Raw genomic sequence first — 14,394 nt, 5'->3', positions numbered from 1 at the left:
GCATAGACACAGGCTCTCTCGGATGAACGGAGGCGACTCCGGCTGAAAATGCACACTGGCTCTGCACATCTTCTCTAACGAGCGGCGAGGCGAGTCTACCCTGCGACTTCGTCGACGCGAGAGACGTTGAGCGCAAAGCCTGGGCAGACCCAAGCTCCGCACGAGCACTCTGCGTGACCGGTAGACTCTCGTCAGTTCTTCGTCCCGCTCGCCAAACAGAGAAGCCGAGGAACTCACGCGTGCCAGCCCAATCAAAGTTGCCCAGCTTCGCGCCACACTTCTTACTCGGACAGGTGATCTTTCCCGCCAAAACGCCCGTTTCGAGGATGGGCGACATCCAGCTCAGGGGCTCGACGAAGTAGGAGGAGCAGGCGGGGGAGGGGAGGAGAGGCGGGTCGGAGGAGGTGGTGTTCGAGGGAGCGGAGGACTGGGCGGAAGGAGCGGCAGAGGAGGAGGTGGTGGTGGAGGGGAAAAGGGAGATGTCGCGGTCGGGCGGAGGGGCGGCGGAGTCGGCGGGTGACGCTGCGGCAGCCGGTGCAGAAGCTGCTTCAGAGGTCGACTTGCTCGTACTGGCCTCAATGGGCGCGTCGGATGGCGGCTGCGCCTGTCGAGGCTGAGGTCGCGCGACAGGCTGCGGTCTTGGAATACTCGACGGTCTCGGCTGGACGACTCTGTTCCCAGCAATCGGCTGCGAGATCCTCAACGCCGCAAGCGGATTGACGGGCGGACTCGCCGCCGCTGCAGCTGAAGGCGCCGCAGCCGAAACCGGTTGCGACGGCTTCGAGAGGTCCTGGCGGCGCTGTTCTTGCTCGGCGCGATAGGCGGCCATGTCCCGCCTATTTGGGGCGAATGCTTGCTGTCCTTTTCCGAGTTCGTGCGCGACGATGTGTTCGCGAGCCGCGAGTTCTCGTCTGCACGGACCAAGGTGTATCCGCATCAGCACCCACAGCACGCAGTAGAAGTCTCTTCGAACGCACCTGCACATCTTGCACCTGATCCTCCGACCCGACACAACCACCTCCCCTCTCGATCCAATCTTCTCAATCTCCGCCTTCTCCGCCTGCTTTTCCCTCCCGAAATCCGAGTCTGTCTTGCGAGGCGTGAGGCGCTTGCGAGCTGGTGGAGGTGCGAGAGTGGGGATAGCGGGAGCGAGGGTAGAGGAGGAGGAGATGATTTCGGATGGAGGGAGGGAGGGTTCGAGAGGGGTTGGAGAGGTGGAGGTGTGAGGCGAAGGAGGGGGAGAGATTTGTTGCGACGACATGGATGACATGGAGACGCTTCGGGTGCCGGGAGGCGTGTTGGGCGTCTGTGAAGGGGAGGGATAGTAGGCGAGCACGATGGAGGGCGGCGCTCCTCCTGTTTCGCTCACCCGTCAGCGCGGGACCCATCGAACGAAGACTCGCAACGCACCCGTGATCTGCGCCTGCGCAAAGGACATGAGGAAGCGCCGCTCCTCAGGCCACTGCGGGAAGATCGACAGGCGGGTCAGCGGAGAAAGACGAAGGGGGACGGCAACCGCAGCAGCGCACCTTGACAGGGTCCCACTCGCACTGACAGCGCTCAAAGAGCTCGAGCTGCATCATGAAGAACTCGCTTGGCTCGACCTGCGGCCTGACAGAGCGGATCCGCTCGACCGCCTGCTCGACGTTCAATCCGTGGTTCCGCATCAAGTACGCCGCGAGGAGCGTCGTCGACCGCGAGACGCCCGCCTGACAATGTACGAGGACGTTCTGCCCCTTTCGGAGAGCGGCATCGATGAAGTCTGCGGTCGGGACAAAGTGTTCGAGGATGTTGGTCGAGTCGGTGTCGTCGACGGAGACGCGATGCAGGTCGATGCCGGGCGCGGCGGCGTACTCCTGGCGCACTGCGAGTCGTCTCGAAGTCAGCTCGTCAGACGGAGCGAAGGAGAGATGCGCACTCACTGCCCGAGACGATGCACGAGATGTTGCGCTCCTTGAGCAGGTTGTGGTCCTGGCTGGCGTTGTAGTCGCCGATCCACAGTCCAGGAATGACCTCCTGCATCGGATCAGCCATTCTGAGCAGAGCGAGACGAGCGAGTGTGCGTGAGGAGGCGAAGGGGCGAAGGTGGTCCGCTGGACGTCCTCGACCTCGTTCCTTTGGGTTGCTTGCTCGTCTCACGTCGCTGTGGGTAGCGACTCGACGCTCTTGCGCACTGATAGCCCTCGCTGAGCTAAAGTGGCCGACCTCGTCCTCCTCGACTTGACCTCTTTCCGGTCGACCTCGCTCGTCCTCAAGACAACGTCGCAATACAACTTCTGCTGTGCTTGGTCATTACCCACGCTATTCGAGACGCTTGCCGGAGCGATTGCCCGTCGGCCCGGTGCACGGCACGCCGCCGCGTCGTGCTGCATCGTCTCTTTGACTTTGCCCGTTCGCCTTGACTCGCCCTTCGCTGGACTCGCTGGACCGCTCGACTCGCTGCCCCACTGCTGCACACTCGCATACACCACCCGAGCACACCTGACTACTGGTGAGGCGAGCGTTTCTTGCCGAGGCGACGATTGCCGTGCCGTCCAAGCGGAATCGCTCGGCGGCGAAGGCGGGCAAACGACGGGACGTTGAGATGGTGCAGGGTCACAGGGTCTCTAGGCAGCGCAGGCGGACAAGGGCAGAGCGAGTCAGGCGGTGGGCATCGCTGGCCGTGCCGTCGACTTGCTCTCCCTCGCGCCTCCTCCTCTTCTGCGCCTTGTCTTCCTTCGTTCGCCTGCCCGTTGACGTGTGACTGCTCAGTGCTTCAGGTCCAATTTTAAGCGTACCGCTCAGTGCCTCGCGATCAACCGCTCACCCGTCGCTCCTCGTACTGACCGTTTCCCTCCTCGGCCCCCTACAGCACGATGACCGTCGCCGCCCTCCCTCCCGCGCGAGACCTCTCGCACCACCTCAACGATATCGCCAAGAACCGCTTCCCCTCGCCCCTCAAGGACATCTTCAACTACATGGACCGCCCCGGCATGATTAGCATGGCGGGCGGTCTTCCTCACCCCTCCCTCTTCCCCTTCAACGAGCTCGCACTCCAAGTCTACCCTCCCTCGACCGACCTGAGCGAAGGCGTCCCTCCCCTCGGCGAACAGACGTCCCTCACGATCCCCAAGTACCCCTCCGCCAAAACCGACACTTCCCTCACGTCTATCCTCCAGTACGGCGACTGCAGCGGCAACCCCGCTCTCCGCGCATTCCTCCACCAGTTCACGCTCGACCTGTACCAGCCCGCCTACTCCGACTTCCAGATCCTCCTCCACGAGGGCAACACCTCTGGCTGGACCAAGGTCGTCCGTTTGCTACTCGAGCCAAATGACTGGGTGCTCTGCGAAGAATTCACCTTCCCCTCGTCGATGAGCGTCTGGGTACCCATGGGATGCAAGGCGGTGCCCATCAAGATGGACGGCGAGGGAATGCGGGCGGACCACCTCGAGGAGGTGCTGGCGAGCTGGGAGACGACGCACCCGGGTACACGACGACCGCACGTCATGTACATTGTGCCCGTCGGCCAGAACCCGAGCGGCTCGACGATGCCTGCCGGGCGACGAAAGGAGATCTACGACCTCTGCGTCAAATATGGTGTGTTCCGCGTCTCTTTCTGCACATCTGATCTCGCAAGCTGACTTCACTGCCGCCGCAGACATCATCATCTGCGAAGACGACCCTTACACGACCCTCCAGTACCCTCCCTTCGAGATTTCCGACACTCCCTCGCCCGTTACGCCTAAGAGCGGCGCAGACTTTGCCGCCTCGCTCGTCCCCTCGTTCCTCAAGTTCGACTACGAAGGGCGCGTCATCCGCCTCGAGTCGTTCAGCAAGACAATTGCGCCGGGCAACCGATTGGGCTACTTCGTCGCCAACCCGCTGTTCACGGAGCGCCTCTTGCGAGCGACCGAGGTCGAGTCGCAGACACCGTCGGGCTGGTCGCAGGGAATCATCCTCCAGCTCCTCACGACCTGGGGACAAGCGGGCTACTTGACCTGGCTCTCTCGCCTGCGCGACACCTACCAGACTCGCCGCGACACGATGTGCGCCAACCTCGCCAAGGTCTTCAAGGCTCTCCCCGCTGCGACGTACGCCTCGGACGTCCCAGGCGCAGAAGGGATTGCTCTCTACCCTTCCTCGACCGACTCCGCTCAAATCAAGCCCGACCAACTGCCCGTCGCGAGCTTCACCGCACCAGTTGGCGGGATGTTCCTTTGGATCAAGTTCTATCTCAAGGGCGCGCCGCGGTACGGCGAACTCGTCGCGCAGGGCGTCGAAGATCCCGAGAAGTCTTTCATGGACGAGTTCTGGACCGCGCTCGCCGACAACCTCGTGCGTCTCTTCCTCTCTCTCTCTCACTAGAAGCTTCCAGACTGACGCACCTCGGCACGCAGGTCCTCCTCACCCCCGGCTCGTACTACACTCCCTGGGAAGGCGCGCACAAGCTCAGTACCTCCGCGCGCGGCGCAGAACGCGACGTCGGCTACATGCGGTTCGCGTTCTCGTACAACTCGTCGGACGAGATGGAGGAGGGGATTAGGAGGGTCGAGCAGGTGGTCAAGAAGTTGTGGGCGTACTAAAAGGGCGGCGCTTGTCGCTCGCCTCGCCTCTCTTTATATCGCACATAGAAGCTTTTCGAGATTGTAAGGCTGTCCTTATTGCGTATGAACTTGCGGATGGGTGAGCTCAACGCGAGAGGAGAGCGGACGAGAGAGTCCTCAGCAGTCTTCGCCTTCCTCGCTGGCTGCAACGCTTAACGACGAGAAACAGTCCTGCGACTTACAACGTCCAACGGGGGAAACAGCGATGCAAAGTGTATGTGGGCGAGAGGCACAGAAGGGAAGAAGAAGGAGGAAGATGCACGATGAGGGGAAGAGGGAAAGGGGAATGCGACGAGAACGGGGTGGGATCGCTCGCGCAGCGGGAATCGCATTGACGAGGAAAGGGGTAGAACGAGGAGGCGAGATATAGACAGCGGGAAAGGCGAGGGGAATGATGAAGTGTCCGTGGTAGCGAGGGAGGAGGGCGTGCGAGTGCGGCAGGGGGTGTGCGGCTCATACAATCATGATATACGGCACCTGTCGAAGCCTGTACAGAGTCGCGAACGAGGCTCTAGTCGTCGGAGTCGGAGCCGGAGAAGAAAGGGAAATCTAGCGCTCGTCTTCCCACTCGTCGTCGTCGTGTCCTCCCTTCGAGCGTCGCAGCGAGCCGGACGACCTTCGCGACGCGTCGCCATTGCGCTCTTGTGCGTCGTCGTCGTCTAACCGCAAGTGACCGAATGCCGCAGAGTTGTGAAGCATCGACTCGTTCTCGCCGGAGAAGGTGAAGCCGCCTGCGGAACCGTCCAAGTCAGCTCGACGTCGCTTTCAAGAGGCGCACGAGCGGACTCACGGAAGTTCTCCTGCACCGAGCTCGTCAGCGGCTGCACCGACGGCCTCGACCTCGTCTGCTGTCGAATCTCGACCGGCGCGGCCCCTCCATCCTTCTCCACCTCGCGCCTGCCAATCTTGCTCGCATGGTCCAGCCAATCCGCCGACGGGTCCGAGTCGTCGAACTCGACGTCGTGAGGCGCCTCGTCGAACAAGTTGGCCTCGGTGAACTCGGGGTCAAAGTTGGCGACCGATTCGTCCGAGTCGACGTACGGCTTGAACGGTGGCGGGATCGCGCGCTGGGCGAGGAGGTCCCAGTCGATCGACTTGAAGAACGGGTGCTCCTTCAGCTCGGCGGCGTCGCGTTGTGCGCCGAGTCGGTGCTTCGGGTTGCGGTTCAGGAGGCCCTTGACGAACTGCTTGCCATCCTCGCCGATGACGCCTCGAGGGAACTTGACCTTGCCGAAGCAGCTGTATGCGCGCATCGAGATCAGCACGCGAGACGCGCGCGAGAGCGAGAGCGCCGAACGTACATGAGCTTGTACATTTGCTGCGTGTCCTCGGCGTAGAACGGGCTCCAACCGCAGCACATCTCGAACAGCAAGACGCCGAGCGACCAAAAGTCGACGATCTTCGAGTAGCCGTTGTCGTCGAGGAGGACCTCTGCGTGCGAAGTGGACGGTCAGCGGTCAGGACATGGGGCATAGGTCAAGGAGGGGGAAGGCCAACCGGGCGCGAGGTATTCGGTCGTGCCGCAGAAGGTGTTGGTGAGGGCGTCGGAAGGGAGGTCGGGTTTGGAGAGGCCAAAGTCGCAGAGGACGATGTGGCCCGTCGCGTCGAGGAGGATGTTTTCAGGCTTGAGGTCGCGGTAGACAATGTCAAACTTGTGGAGGTGCTCGAAGGCGAGGACGATCTCGGCGGTGTAGAACCTCGCGCGGTCTTCGGTGAACCTGCCCTCCTTCTGCAAGTGGTGAAAGAGCTCTCCGCCGCTCTTGTAGTCCATGACGAGGTAGAGGTTCGTCTCGGTCTGGAACGAGAACTTGAGGCCGAGGAGGAAGGGCGAGTCGGACGAGCGCTGGAGGATCTTGCGTTCGCCAATCGTGTGCGCGACTTCCTTCTTGGCGATGATCTCGTGCTTCGAGAGGACCTTCATGGCGTAGATGCGCTTCGTGTCCTTCTTGCGCACCTGGAAGACGCGACCGAACGTCCCCTTGCCGATCATCCGCAGGAAGTCAAAGTCGTTCGGATGCAGGCCCTTCTTCGACTGCGGATGCGTGGCGAGAAGATCGTCCCATCCGTCGTCAGCCCGCAGTACTCGCTCGAAACTGCGAAAGAAGAGAACAGGACGACTGCGGACTCACGTCAAACTTCTCGTAGCGAATCTGTATCCGAATCTCGCCCGTCACTTCGTGATCCTCGCCTGGTCGAGCGACGAGTCTGCGCACGTTCCCAAGCCCGTCAGCTCCTCACCTCGCGCGGGAGGGAGCACAGAAGGACGCACGGGAACCACTGGTCGACGGTATGGTTGTTGACGAGCCGTGGCCGGATCTCGCACACGCCGAGGAACATCTCCTCCTCGATCGAGCGGTCGTAGATCTGCACCTGCAAGACGCTCTTCTCGTTCATCACGTCGCTGCGCACACCAAGCCCCATCAGTAAACGAGGACGAGCTCGGGAGGAGAGGGGAGACGCACAATGTCACCTCGTGCTTCCAAGTCGGGTTGTAAGCCATCTGGTCGTCCGCGGCGCCGAGGATCCCGCCCTGCAATTCTCTCGGCGCGCCCGTCGGTGTCGTCGGATCGTCATTCGGGCTCCAGACAGTCGTGTTGACGGGCGACAGCGCCGGTCTCGACGGTCTCGGACTCGTCGCTCGCCCGCCGAGGTCGGACGACGTCCCAGCTGCGACGGCGCCGTTGCGGTATTCCTCCAGTGACCGCCCGAGCATGCTAGAAGGCGACTTGCTCATCGCTCCTCCGTGCGCGCGCGTTCCCTCGACCGGCATCGCCATCGCCTTGGAGGACGCCGACGAGCCTGCCTCGGCGACTCGAGCGGTCTCATTCCCCTTCTCGCCGGGGTTCGGACCGCCCCCTGGTGTCGCAGGCAACATGCTCGGCCTCAATCCCTCGGGCTTGCCCTGCTCCTGCAGCGCCAGCAACGTCGGGGGTTTCGGCTTGGCGACGCCGATCGCATCCTCGCCCTCCTCATGGACGGGTTCGCGCGAGACGAACTCGTTCTGATCAAAGGTGACGACGACGTACGGTCTCGAAGCGGAAGACGGAGGCGAGAGGTGTCGCGCCTGGATGAGTTTGACGACGAGTTTGCCGCGCGGGGCGGATTGGGAGGGGTGTTTCGAGCGTGTCAGGGACGAGGGTTGGGTCTTGAAGGAGAAGTCGGGTTCGGTGCGTGAGATGGCTGTCGAGGCGGAGGGAGGGGGCGAGACGGGCGGAAGCGGCGGGGAGGTCGAGTGTGAGCGCGCAGAGACGGAGGGAGAGGTCATGGGTGACGAGGTGGCCGTCGAGGCGGATGCCGAGTCCGACGAGGACGACGAGGGGGTGCAAGTCGAGGTGTCGGTAAACGCCGAACGACGAGTGCGCCGTGGTGGACCGGTCGCAGGAGTGTCGTTCCGCATGGCAGAGACGTCGGGCATGAGGTGCGAGGAAGGTGCGAGAAAGGAGCGAGACGAGCCGAGGCGAAGGAGGGTGGGTTGGGCGCAAGAGGGGTCGCACGGGACCAAGGTCGGATGGAATCGATACGGGGAGCAGAAGTAAAGCAAAGGGAGCTGCGTCAGTTTCTGCGCGTGCTCTTGGAAAGAAGAGTTCGTCGACACCGCCTCGAGCAAGACTGCGGCCACGAGGGATCTGCCTCCTCTCTCTCGTCCCGGGTGGATTCTCCGTGGATCACGGCAGAATCGTGCGAGCAGGTTCCGACGGAGAAACAACGAGTCGCGCGGACGCACCGGTGGTGGGCTGGCTCCTCGTCCCTCCTGGCGTCACGGGTGTCGACGCGCCCGGGGTCGGTGGCTGGGGCGTGAGGCTCTGGGCGCTGTGCGGCTGGCTGCTGCTGCCCGTGGGCGAGTTGTGGCCCTGGCTGCTCGACGCCCGCTGCCCGACGGGGGTCCTGCTGCCCTGTGCTGCTGCTGGCGTCTGCTGCGACGACGGCCTGCGCGACGCCGGCGAGAGAAAGTCGAACGGGTTGCGCTGGTCGGATGCCTTGGGCGTGGTCTGGTCCTGCGGCTGCGACACCCCGCCGAAGAACTTGAGCATCTCTTTCACCCCTCTGTCCCGAGGGTGAGTGAGCTGGTGAGAACGGGCGGTGACAACGCGAGTGCGCCGGTTCGAAGGGGAGGTCGTAGGGGTTGGGTGGTGGGGTTCGCTGGGCGGTCCAAGGGAGCGTGTGGCCCTGCTCAGCTCGCTCTCGCCGCACACAGCTGTCTGTCGAGGGCAAGCTCGAACTCGGCCTCTCTCTCTCTCCACCCGCCCATTCATCACCCGGCCACTTACACACCTCGCACCGGCTAGACTCGGTCGACTATGCATGCTCTGCAATGGCGTCCATTCGAGCTACACACCCGTCCTTGTCCGGATCCGAGGCGAGCAGCGCACGAGCAGCGTCACCGCTTCAACACGGCTGCGTCCACTCGCTCGCTGGGAGAACGGGACCAGCTTCGTAAGATAGTACACTCCAAACAGAGAGCACCCGCAAGCAGCCAATCCCGCCAGCCGTGGTCGACCCTCACTCGTTGACAACGCGCTCTCACTGGTTTCCCTCGCCCCGTCCTCTGCTCGCTGCCCACCCGCACGTGCTGCGATGCCACTCGCGCCTCATCCTTACGGGCAAACAACGACTGTCGAGCAACTGCCCGCTCGAGCCGAGGTGCGCCCACGCGAACTCGCTCGGATCCCGCGATGAGAAGGGTGTTGACAGACCTTCCGTGCGGCACTGGCGGGCTTTCGTGCGACGTGCAGCTGCTGAGGAGGTTGTCTATCAGGCTCGAATGTGCGTCCGACTCGTATGCTGTCCGCTCGCAGCCTGAGGAACTGACACTCGCCTTCCCTCTTCGCACCGCCTCTCTCCCCCTCTTCCTCGCGCGACAGACGCATCCTTCAAGCTCTCTCACTCCCTCACGCTCCACACCCTCTCCGAACTCGAGAACCTCTACATCCGTTCATTTCACGCTCAAGCTGTCCACCGTCAGCAGGCCAGGACAGAGCGTGAGGAACGGACGAGAAAGAAGTGGAGAGCGCAAGCGAGAGAGGCGGATGAGGCGCGAGAGGGGCGGAGGGACAAGGGCGAGTGTGTGGACGTGATCATGGCTGAGGCGGTTCAGCAGATGGACGGGGAGTTTGAGGGGTGGAGCGAGAAGAAGCTCGGCAAGAGGAGGGCTGTCGAGAGGGATGGGCAGCCGAGGAGCGGCGACAAGGTGCCGAGGAAGCAGGTGAAGCGGAAGAGGCAGCTGTCGGCGGCCTCGGCGGGCGAGGAGCGGCCGCAATTCGCGCCTTCGACGTCGTCGCGCCTTTGCCTTCCTCAGCCTGCGGCGTCCTCCTCCCGCACGACTTTCGCCGCGACACATGCCGAGTACGCGCAGCAGCACGACCTGCGCCCCTACGCTCCCTACGACGTGCCGACTCTCGGCAAAACCACGTCAGAGCTCCTCTCCCCTCACACCGGCCTCTCCCCCTCACACTCCGACTCGATCCCTTCGCTCGGAGGTACCAACTCCTCAACATCCAGTTTCTTCGCCATAGCGCTGCAACAACCCCACCCTCTCGAGCACGAGCACGCCGCATCGCCCTTCTCAGCTCGCTCGACCGCCGCGTCGTACGGCACGACTCTCGCCCCTGCATCGTCATCCACGTCTCTTCACTCGGCAACCGCAACGACGGTCTCGCCCTTGCTGGAACACGCCGCTTCGCCTTCATCCGAACTCGCTCCGCCCCATCCAGGCCCGGACCACTCGTCCCAACCTTCTCCCTACCCCCTCCCTCCGCCTCGCTCACTCGCCGTACCCTCCTCCTCCTCCTCACAACCCCACCAACCTTTCACGACCGCCTCCGCGCTCCTCTCAACCCCTCACCAACCAACTCCCACCCCAGCCGCTTCCTCCTCCTCGAAACGCTCGCCAATCTTGCTCGGCTCGCAAGCCTCTTTCTCGGCTCTTCCGCCGGTCCCGCCGCTACCTTTCGATGGACCGCCCCTTCCACTCGGGTTGTCGCAGGGCAGTCAGGGGTGGAGTCGAGCGGGAGCGGTCAGAGGAGCGGGGTTGGGGAGTTCGAGTCCTGATCAGGCGCGGCGGATCGGACGGGAGAAAGTCCATTGCGAGGAGGAGGAAGAGCGCGACGCAGGAGGCGCGGCAGGATCGGGGTCGGGGTTCTTACCTGCTCGGCTGCGGGCGCAGGAGCTAGCGAGCGGGGATGGGAGCGACGACGAGCTTCCGCCTGCCGACTCTGCCGACCTCGACCAGGACGACGACGGGGCGGATGGCAAGGGAGATGGGTTCGACCCGCTCAGTCAGGATACGGTCGTTCATGAGTCGCAAAGCCAGGGGCAGAGCCAGAGCCAGAGTCAGCAGCGGGATGCGGAGTGGTCTGAGGAGGAAGCGGAGGGGACGAGGGAGCGGTGGAAGGTTGGGTAGCTGAGTGATCGAGGCCGGGAGGAAGGGTAACGACGGTTTATCTTGATTCGCGACAAGGTGGTTCAACTCGGATGAGTGCGCAATGCATTGGAACGGAGCGATAGGAAGGGGTATCGCTGTACAGCTGCGAGAGAGACGCGGGAAGCGGTATCGACGAACAGAAAGGTGTCAGAGAGGCGTGCGCGCTAGATCTTCAGTCCCTGCTCCTCTTCGCCAAGGGGAGGAGGCGGATCCGACAGCAGCCGCTTGATCTCTTCCGCCCGCTTCTCCCTGTCCCTCCTCCGTTCCTCCTCCTTCGCAGCGTCCTTGGCCTCCTCCGCGACGACCTCCGCACTCGAGATCCCCAACAACTTCTTCAACTCGTCGTTCTCTTTCCGTAGCGCTTCAAGCTCAATGTCCCGCTGCAAGGCCTCGTCGAGCGGGCCCAGTCCGCGCGACTCGAACTCGTCCCGCATGACGGTTGCCTGCCCAGGTCTAGGCGGCGAAGCGACGAGCGAGGAAGTAGAAGTCGTAGGGATGTAATGGGGTTTCGTTGTGGCGCGGCGGGAGATGTAGCCGCCTTCGTGTTCGAGATTGCGCGAGCGGGCGGTCGAAGGGTGTGCAGAGGCGAGGAGGCGGTCGATATCGGGTTCGGAGCCGTAGTTGGACGGAGGAGGCGCGGCTGCCGAGCTGGCGATGGAAGAAAAGGAGCCGATGGAGGACGTAGGCGATGGCGGACCATGCTCGCCGTCCTCGCTCATCGCGCCGCCTTCGCTCATCCCGCCCGACAACGCGCCCGACAACGCCGCAGCCGCCTCTCGGATCCCCATCGGCTGCAACAAAGGTGACGTCGAGTCTTCCGGATCCTCGCCCTGCAGCGCCCGCAGCGCTTTTCGGATCAGGGACGCGAGGTGCGAGAGGGAGAGTTGGAGGTGGAGCGGGTCGATCGGGGCAGTCTCGGGGTTGGAAGGGTCTTGAGGCGCTTCGGGTGGTGGAGGGATCGTGACGGGCATGTTGAGCAGGAGGGACTCGTAGTGCCGGATCAGCTCGAGGTGGTGTTGCTGTGTCGCGAACTGGGGATTGGAAGCTCTGGTCAGCCTGCTGACCTTTCGAAAGGGCCAAGGGACGATGGTACGCACCGCATGCGCACGGAACTTGCCCATGACAGCCTCGAGCGTGCTCTCGTAGTCCTTCAAGAGACTCGACAACTGCCGGTTCTCCTGCTGAAGCGCCTGATTCTCCATCACGAGCTGCACGTTGAGCTTCTCGAGCTCCGAGTCAAACTCCTCTGCGGATGCGAGCAATGTCAGCGACAGGCAGCCCGGCTTGAGCAAGAAGAGCGCGAGACGAACCCTGGCTGAGGTCGAGGTTGAAGCGTCGCAAGGTGTAGCCCGTCTGGGTGTGTACAGCTTGTGTCTGCACGACCACATTCAGGCCCAGTCAGCACGCCTCACTGTAGCTAGGCCCGCCAACACTGCCGCTGGCCGCACGCACCTTCAACTCCTCCGCCCTGCGATGCAACTCCTCCGTCTGCTGCCTGTTCTGCGACAGCTGCGCCGACAATTCCGACAGCAGACCCCACAGCCGCTCCATCTCACTCCCCTGCGTCTGGTCCATGAGCGTCATTGATCGGGATAGGCGTGTCGAGGTCGGGAGGGAGATGAGGTGGTGAGGGGAGGGTGAGGAGTGGAGAGGTGATGGAGACGCTGCGAGTCTGGTCGGCTGATTCGCACGAGCTCAAAAACAGCCGACAAGCCGCAAAAAGCTGGAGCAAGAGCGGTCGCGAGGGTGATGAGCGGGAGGAATGGCGGACGACGACGAGGAGGTCGAATCGCTTTCGCGTTCGAGGGCTCATCCTGCGCCGTATTCTTGCTTTCATACCTCTCCCTGATGTAGCCAACATCCACAGCTAAGCCAGCGAAACCTCTCTCGAGGCGCTGTCTCCCTGCTCGTCTGCGTCCGACAGCCTGTTCGCTCTAGAGTCGCTGCAATACAGTCTAGCGAACGTCTATCGTCGAGATGTCTTGGCGTCCTTGTCCTTGTCGCCGCGCGAGAGGGCGATCGCAATGGCGAAGGCGCCTGCAAAAGCGAGCACGACCTACGAGCCAGCGAAGCGGACCGGACCGGTGGTCAGTCAATGGGGTACAGCCTCGAACAAACACAGGACGACGCACCTGTCCTGTCCGCAATGACGAGCTGTCGTTGATCAACCTGCTCTCCTCCTCCGCCTTCTGCTGTCCAAAAATCGCCGTCCCTGCCCTCCAGTGCTTGTCCCCGTTCAGCCCCGCCGCCTGCTGCTGCGCGAACCTCGTCTGCGCTCGTCCAGCATACGTCGCCATGTGATCCGTCCCAGCGTAATGGTATGCCCTCGATCTCCGCGACGCAAACGGATCTGGCCGAGCACCTGCCGCGCTTGCTGCGTCCTGACCTGCTCCAGGCTGCCCTCGCCTCGATGGATGCTGCCAAGCATAGTTGGCGCGGTTCCGCCGCTCGTCGTTGTCCGTCCACGCCCCATCTGCCCTTCCTCCGTCCGAAGCATACCCCATCCCTGGACTCGTAGCCGTATACCCCGGGTGTCCAGGTCGTCGTCGATGCGGCGGAACCGTCCCTCCCGTTCGCGAAAGGTCGTACGCTCGTCGCTGGTCTGGGTCGGAGAGGACAGAGTACGACGACGAGAGCTGCTGGAAGCGCGTAGTGCGCTGTTCGGGCGTCTCGGTCGAGGTCGAGGGTGCGTCGGGGTGGTACTTGCGTGAGAGCTGCGGTAGTACGATTGCACGTCAGCTGGCTGTGGGAAGGAGAGGGCCCAGCGAAGCGGTGACGCACCTCGTAGAACTTGTCCCTGATCTGCTTCCGCGTCGCGCCCTTTCCTACGCCCAGCACCGCATAGTGGTCAACGTCGGCGGAGAGAGCAGGCGCCGCAGAGCGAGGATGGGTCGTGGAGAAGAACCGAGGAGGCGGTTGTGGTCGGGCGACTCGGATCGCGGGTCGGAGAGACCGTGCGGCGTGGGATTGGACTGGGCAGTAAAGGGCAGAGCTCGCTGACCGTGTGCAGCTCTTCAGTGGCATGGCAGGCGAGCGGGAGAGCGGGAGCAAGCGGATGGCTCGAGCGAGACGAACGTCAGGACAGCTAGGTCGCCGTTCGACCACAACGTCTCGACACGCTCATCGGCCTTGCTGAGCTGCGACTGTGCTCCTAGGACTCTCTCGGTCAAGCGGGCTGTGTGCCGCGCCGCTCCCGCTGCGTTGCTCACCCTCCGTTCCTCATCAGCTCGAGGCGAAGGCGGGTCACTAAGCGCTGAGGGGGAAAGCGGGATGCGTGCTGAGCACCTGGACGATGCATTCAGATCTTTGCTCGACGCCGGAACCGCCAGTGCCGCTTTCCGACACACGAGCACTTCCTCTCTGCCTTCAGATCAGACGCATCGCCGC

At 63.2% G+C, this 14,394-nt stretch overlaps 6 protein-coding genes across 6 annotated transcripts; 2 read left to right on the top strand and 4 right to left on the bottom strand.

Moving 5' to 3' along the window:
* Positions 1-95: 95 nt before the first annotated feature.
* RHTO_07035 (protein-tyrosine/Dual-specificity phosphatase) lies at positions 96-2,034 on the bottom strand (the record flags this gene model as incomplete). Its single annotated transcript, XM_016420694.1, has 6 exons — positions 96-169; positions 238-911; positions 978-1,356; positions 1,411-1,462; positions 1,530-1,864; positions 1,923-2,034. 6 exons carry the CDS (start codon positions 2,032-2,034, stop codon positions 96-98), a joined length of 1,626 nt encoding a protein of 541 aa, XP_016275095.1.
* An 821-nt stretch (positions 2,035-2,855) lies between these two features.
* On the top strand, positions 2,856-4,565 carry RHTO_07034 (aromatic amino acid aminotransferase I; the record flags this gene model as incomplete). Its single annotated transcript, XM_016420693.1, has 3 exons — positions 2,856-3,579; positions 3,641-4,317; positions 4,380-4,565. The coding sequence occupies 3 exons, from the start codon at positions 2,856-2,858 to the stop codon at positions 4,563-4,565; spliced, it is 1,587 nt and encodes a 528-aa protein (XP_016275094.1).
* A 570-nt stretch (positions 4,566-5,135) lies between these two features.
* On the bottom strand, positions 5,136-8,617 carry RHTO_07033 (AGC/Akt protein kinase; the record flags this gene model as incomplete). Its single annotated transcript, XM_016420692.1, has 8 exons — positions 5,136-5,317; positions 5,377-5,825; positions 5,888-6,017; positions 6,084-6,618; positions 6,716-6,791; positions 6,856-6,987; positions 7,049-8,195; positions 8,311-8,617. 8 exons carry the CDS (start codon positions 8,615-8,617, stop codon positions 5,136-5,138), a joined length of 2,958 nt encoding a protein of 985 aa, XP_016275093.1.
* A 544-nt stretch (positions 8,618-9,161) lies between these two features.
* On the top strand, positions 9,162-10,986 carry RHTO_07032 (uncharacterized protein; the record flags this gene model as incomplete). The annotated part of the gene is made up of 3 exons (XM_016420691.1): positions 9,162-9,227; positions 9,320-9,350; positions 9,449-10,986. 3 exons carry the CDS (start codon positions 9,162-9,164, stop codon positions 10,984-10,986), a joined length of 1,635 nt encoding a protein of 544 aa, XP_016275092.1.
* A 185-nt stretch (positions 10,987-11,171) lies between these two features.
* On the bottom strand, positions 11,172-12,591 carry RHTO_07031 (protein of unknown function DUF837; the record flags this gene model as incomplete). Its single annotated transcript, XM_016420690.1, has 4 exons — positions 11,172-12,038; positions 12,105-12,253; positions 12,318-12,381; positions 12,460-12,591. 4 exons carry the CDS (start codon positions 12,589-12,591, stop codon positions 11,172-11,174), a joined length of 1,212 nt encoding a protein of 403 aa, XP_016275091.1.
* A 382-nt stretch (positions 12,592-12,973) lies between these two features.
* On the bottom strand, positions 12,974-14,031 carry RHTO_07030 (DnaJ family protein; the record flags this gene model as incomplete). The annotated part of the gene is made up of 3 exons (XM_016420689.1): positions 12,974-13,063; positions 13,140-13,721; positions 13,789-14,031. 3 exons carry the CDS (start codon positions 14,029-14,031, stop codon positions 12,974-12,976), a joined length of 915 nt encoding a protein of 304 aa, XP_016275090.1.
* Positions 14,032-14,394: the final 363 nt, after the last annotated feature.

This window comes from Rhodotorula toruloides (assembly GCF_000320785.1).
Source record: "Rhodotorula toruloides NP11 unplaced genomic scaffold Scaffold5, whole genome shotgun sequence".
NCBI lineage: Eukaryota > Fungi > Basidiomycota > Microbotryomycetes > Sporidiobolales > Sporidiobolaceae > Rhodotorula > Rhodotorula toruloides.
The sequence above is the reverse complement of the archived record's forward strand: the minus strand, read 5'-3'. Positions and strand labels throughout refer to the sequence as shown.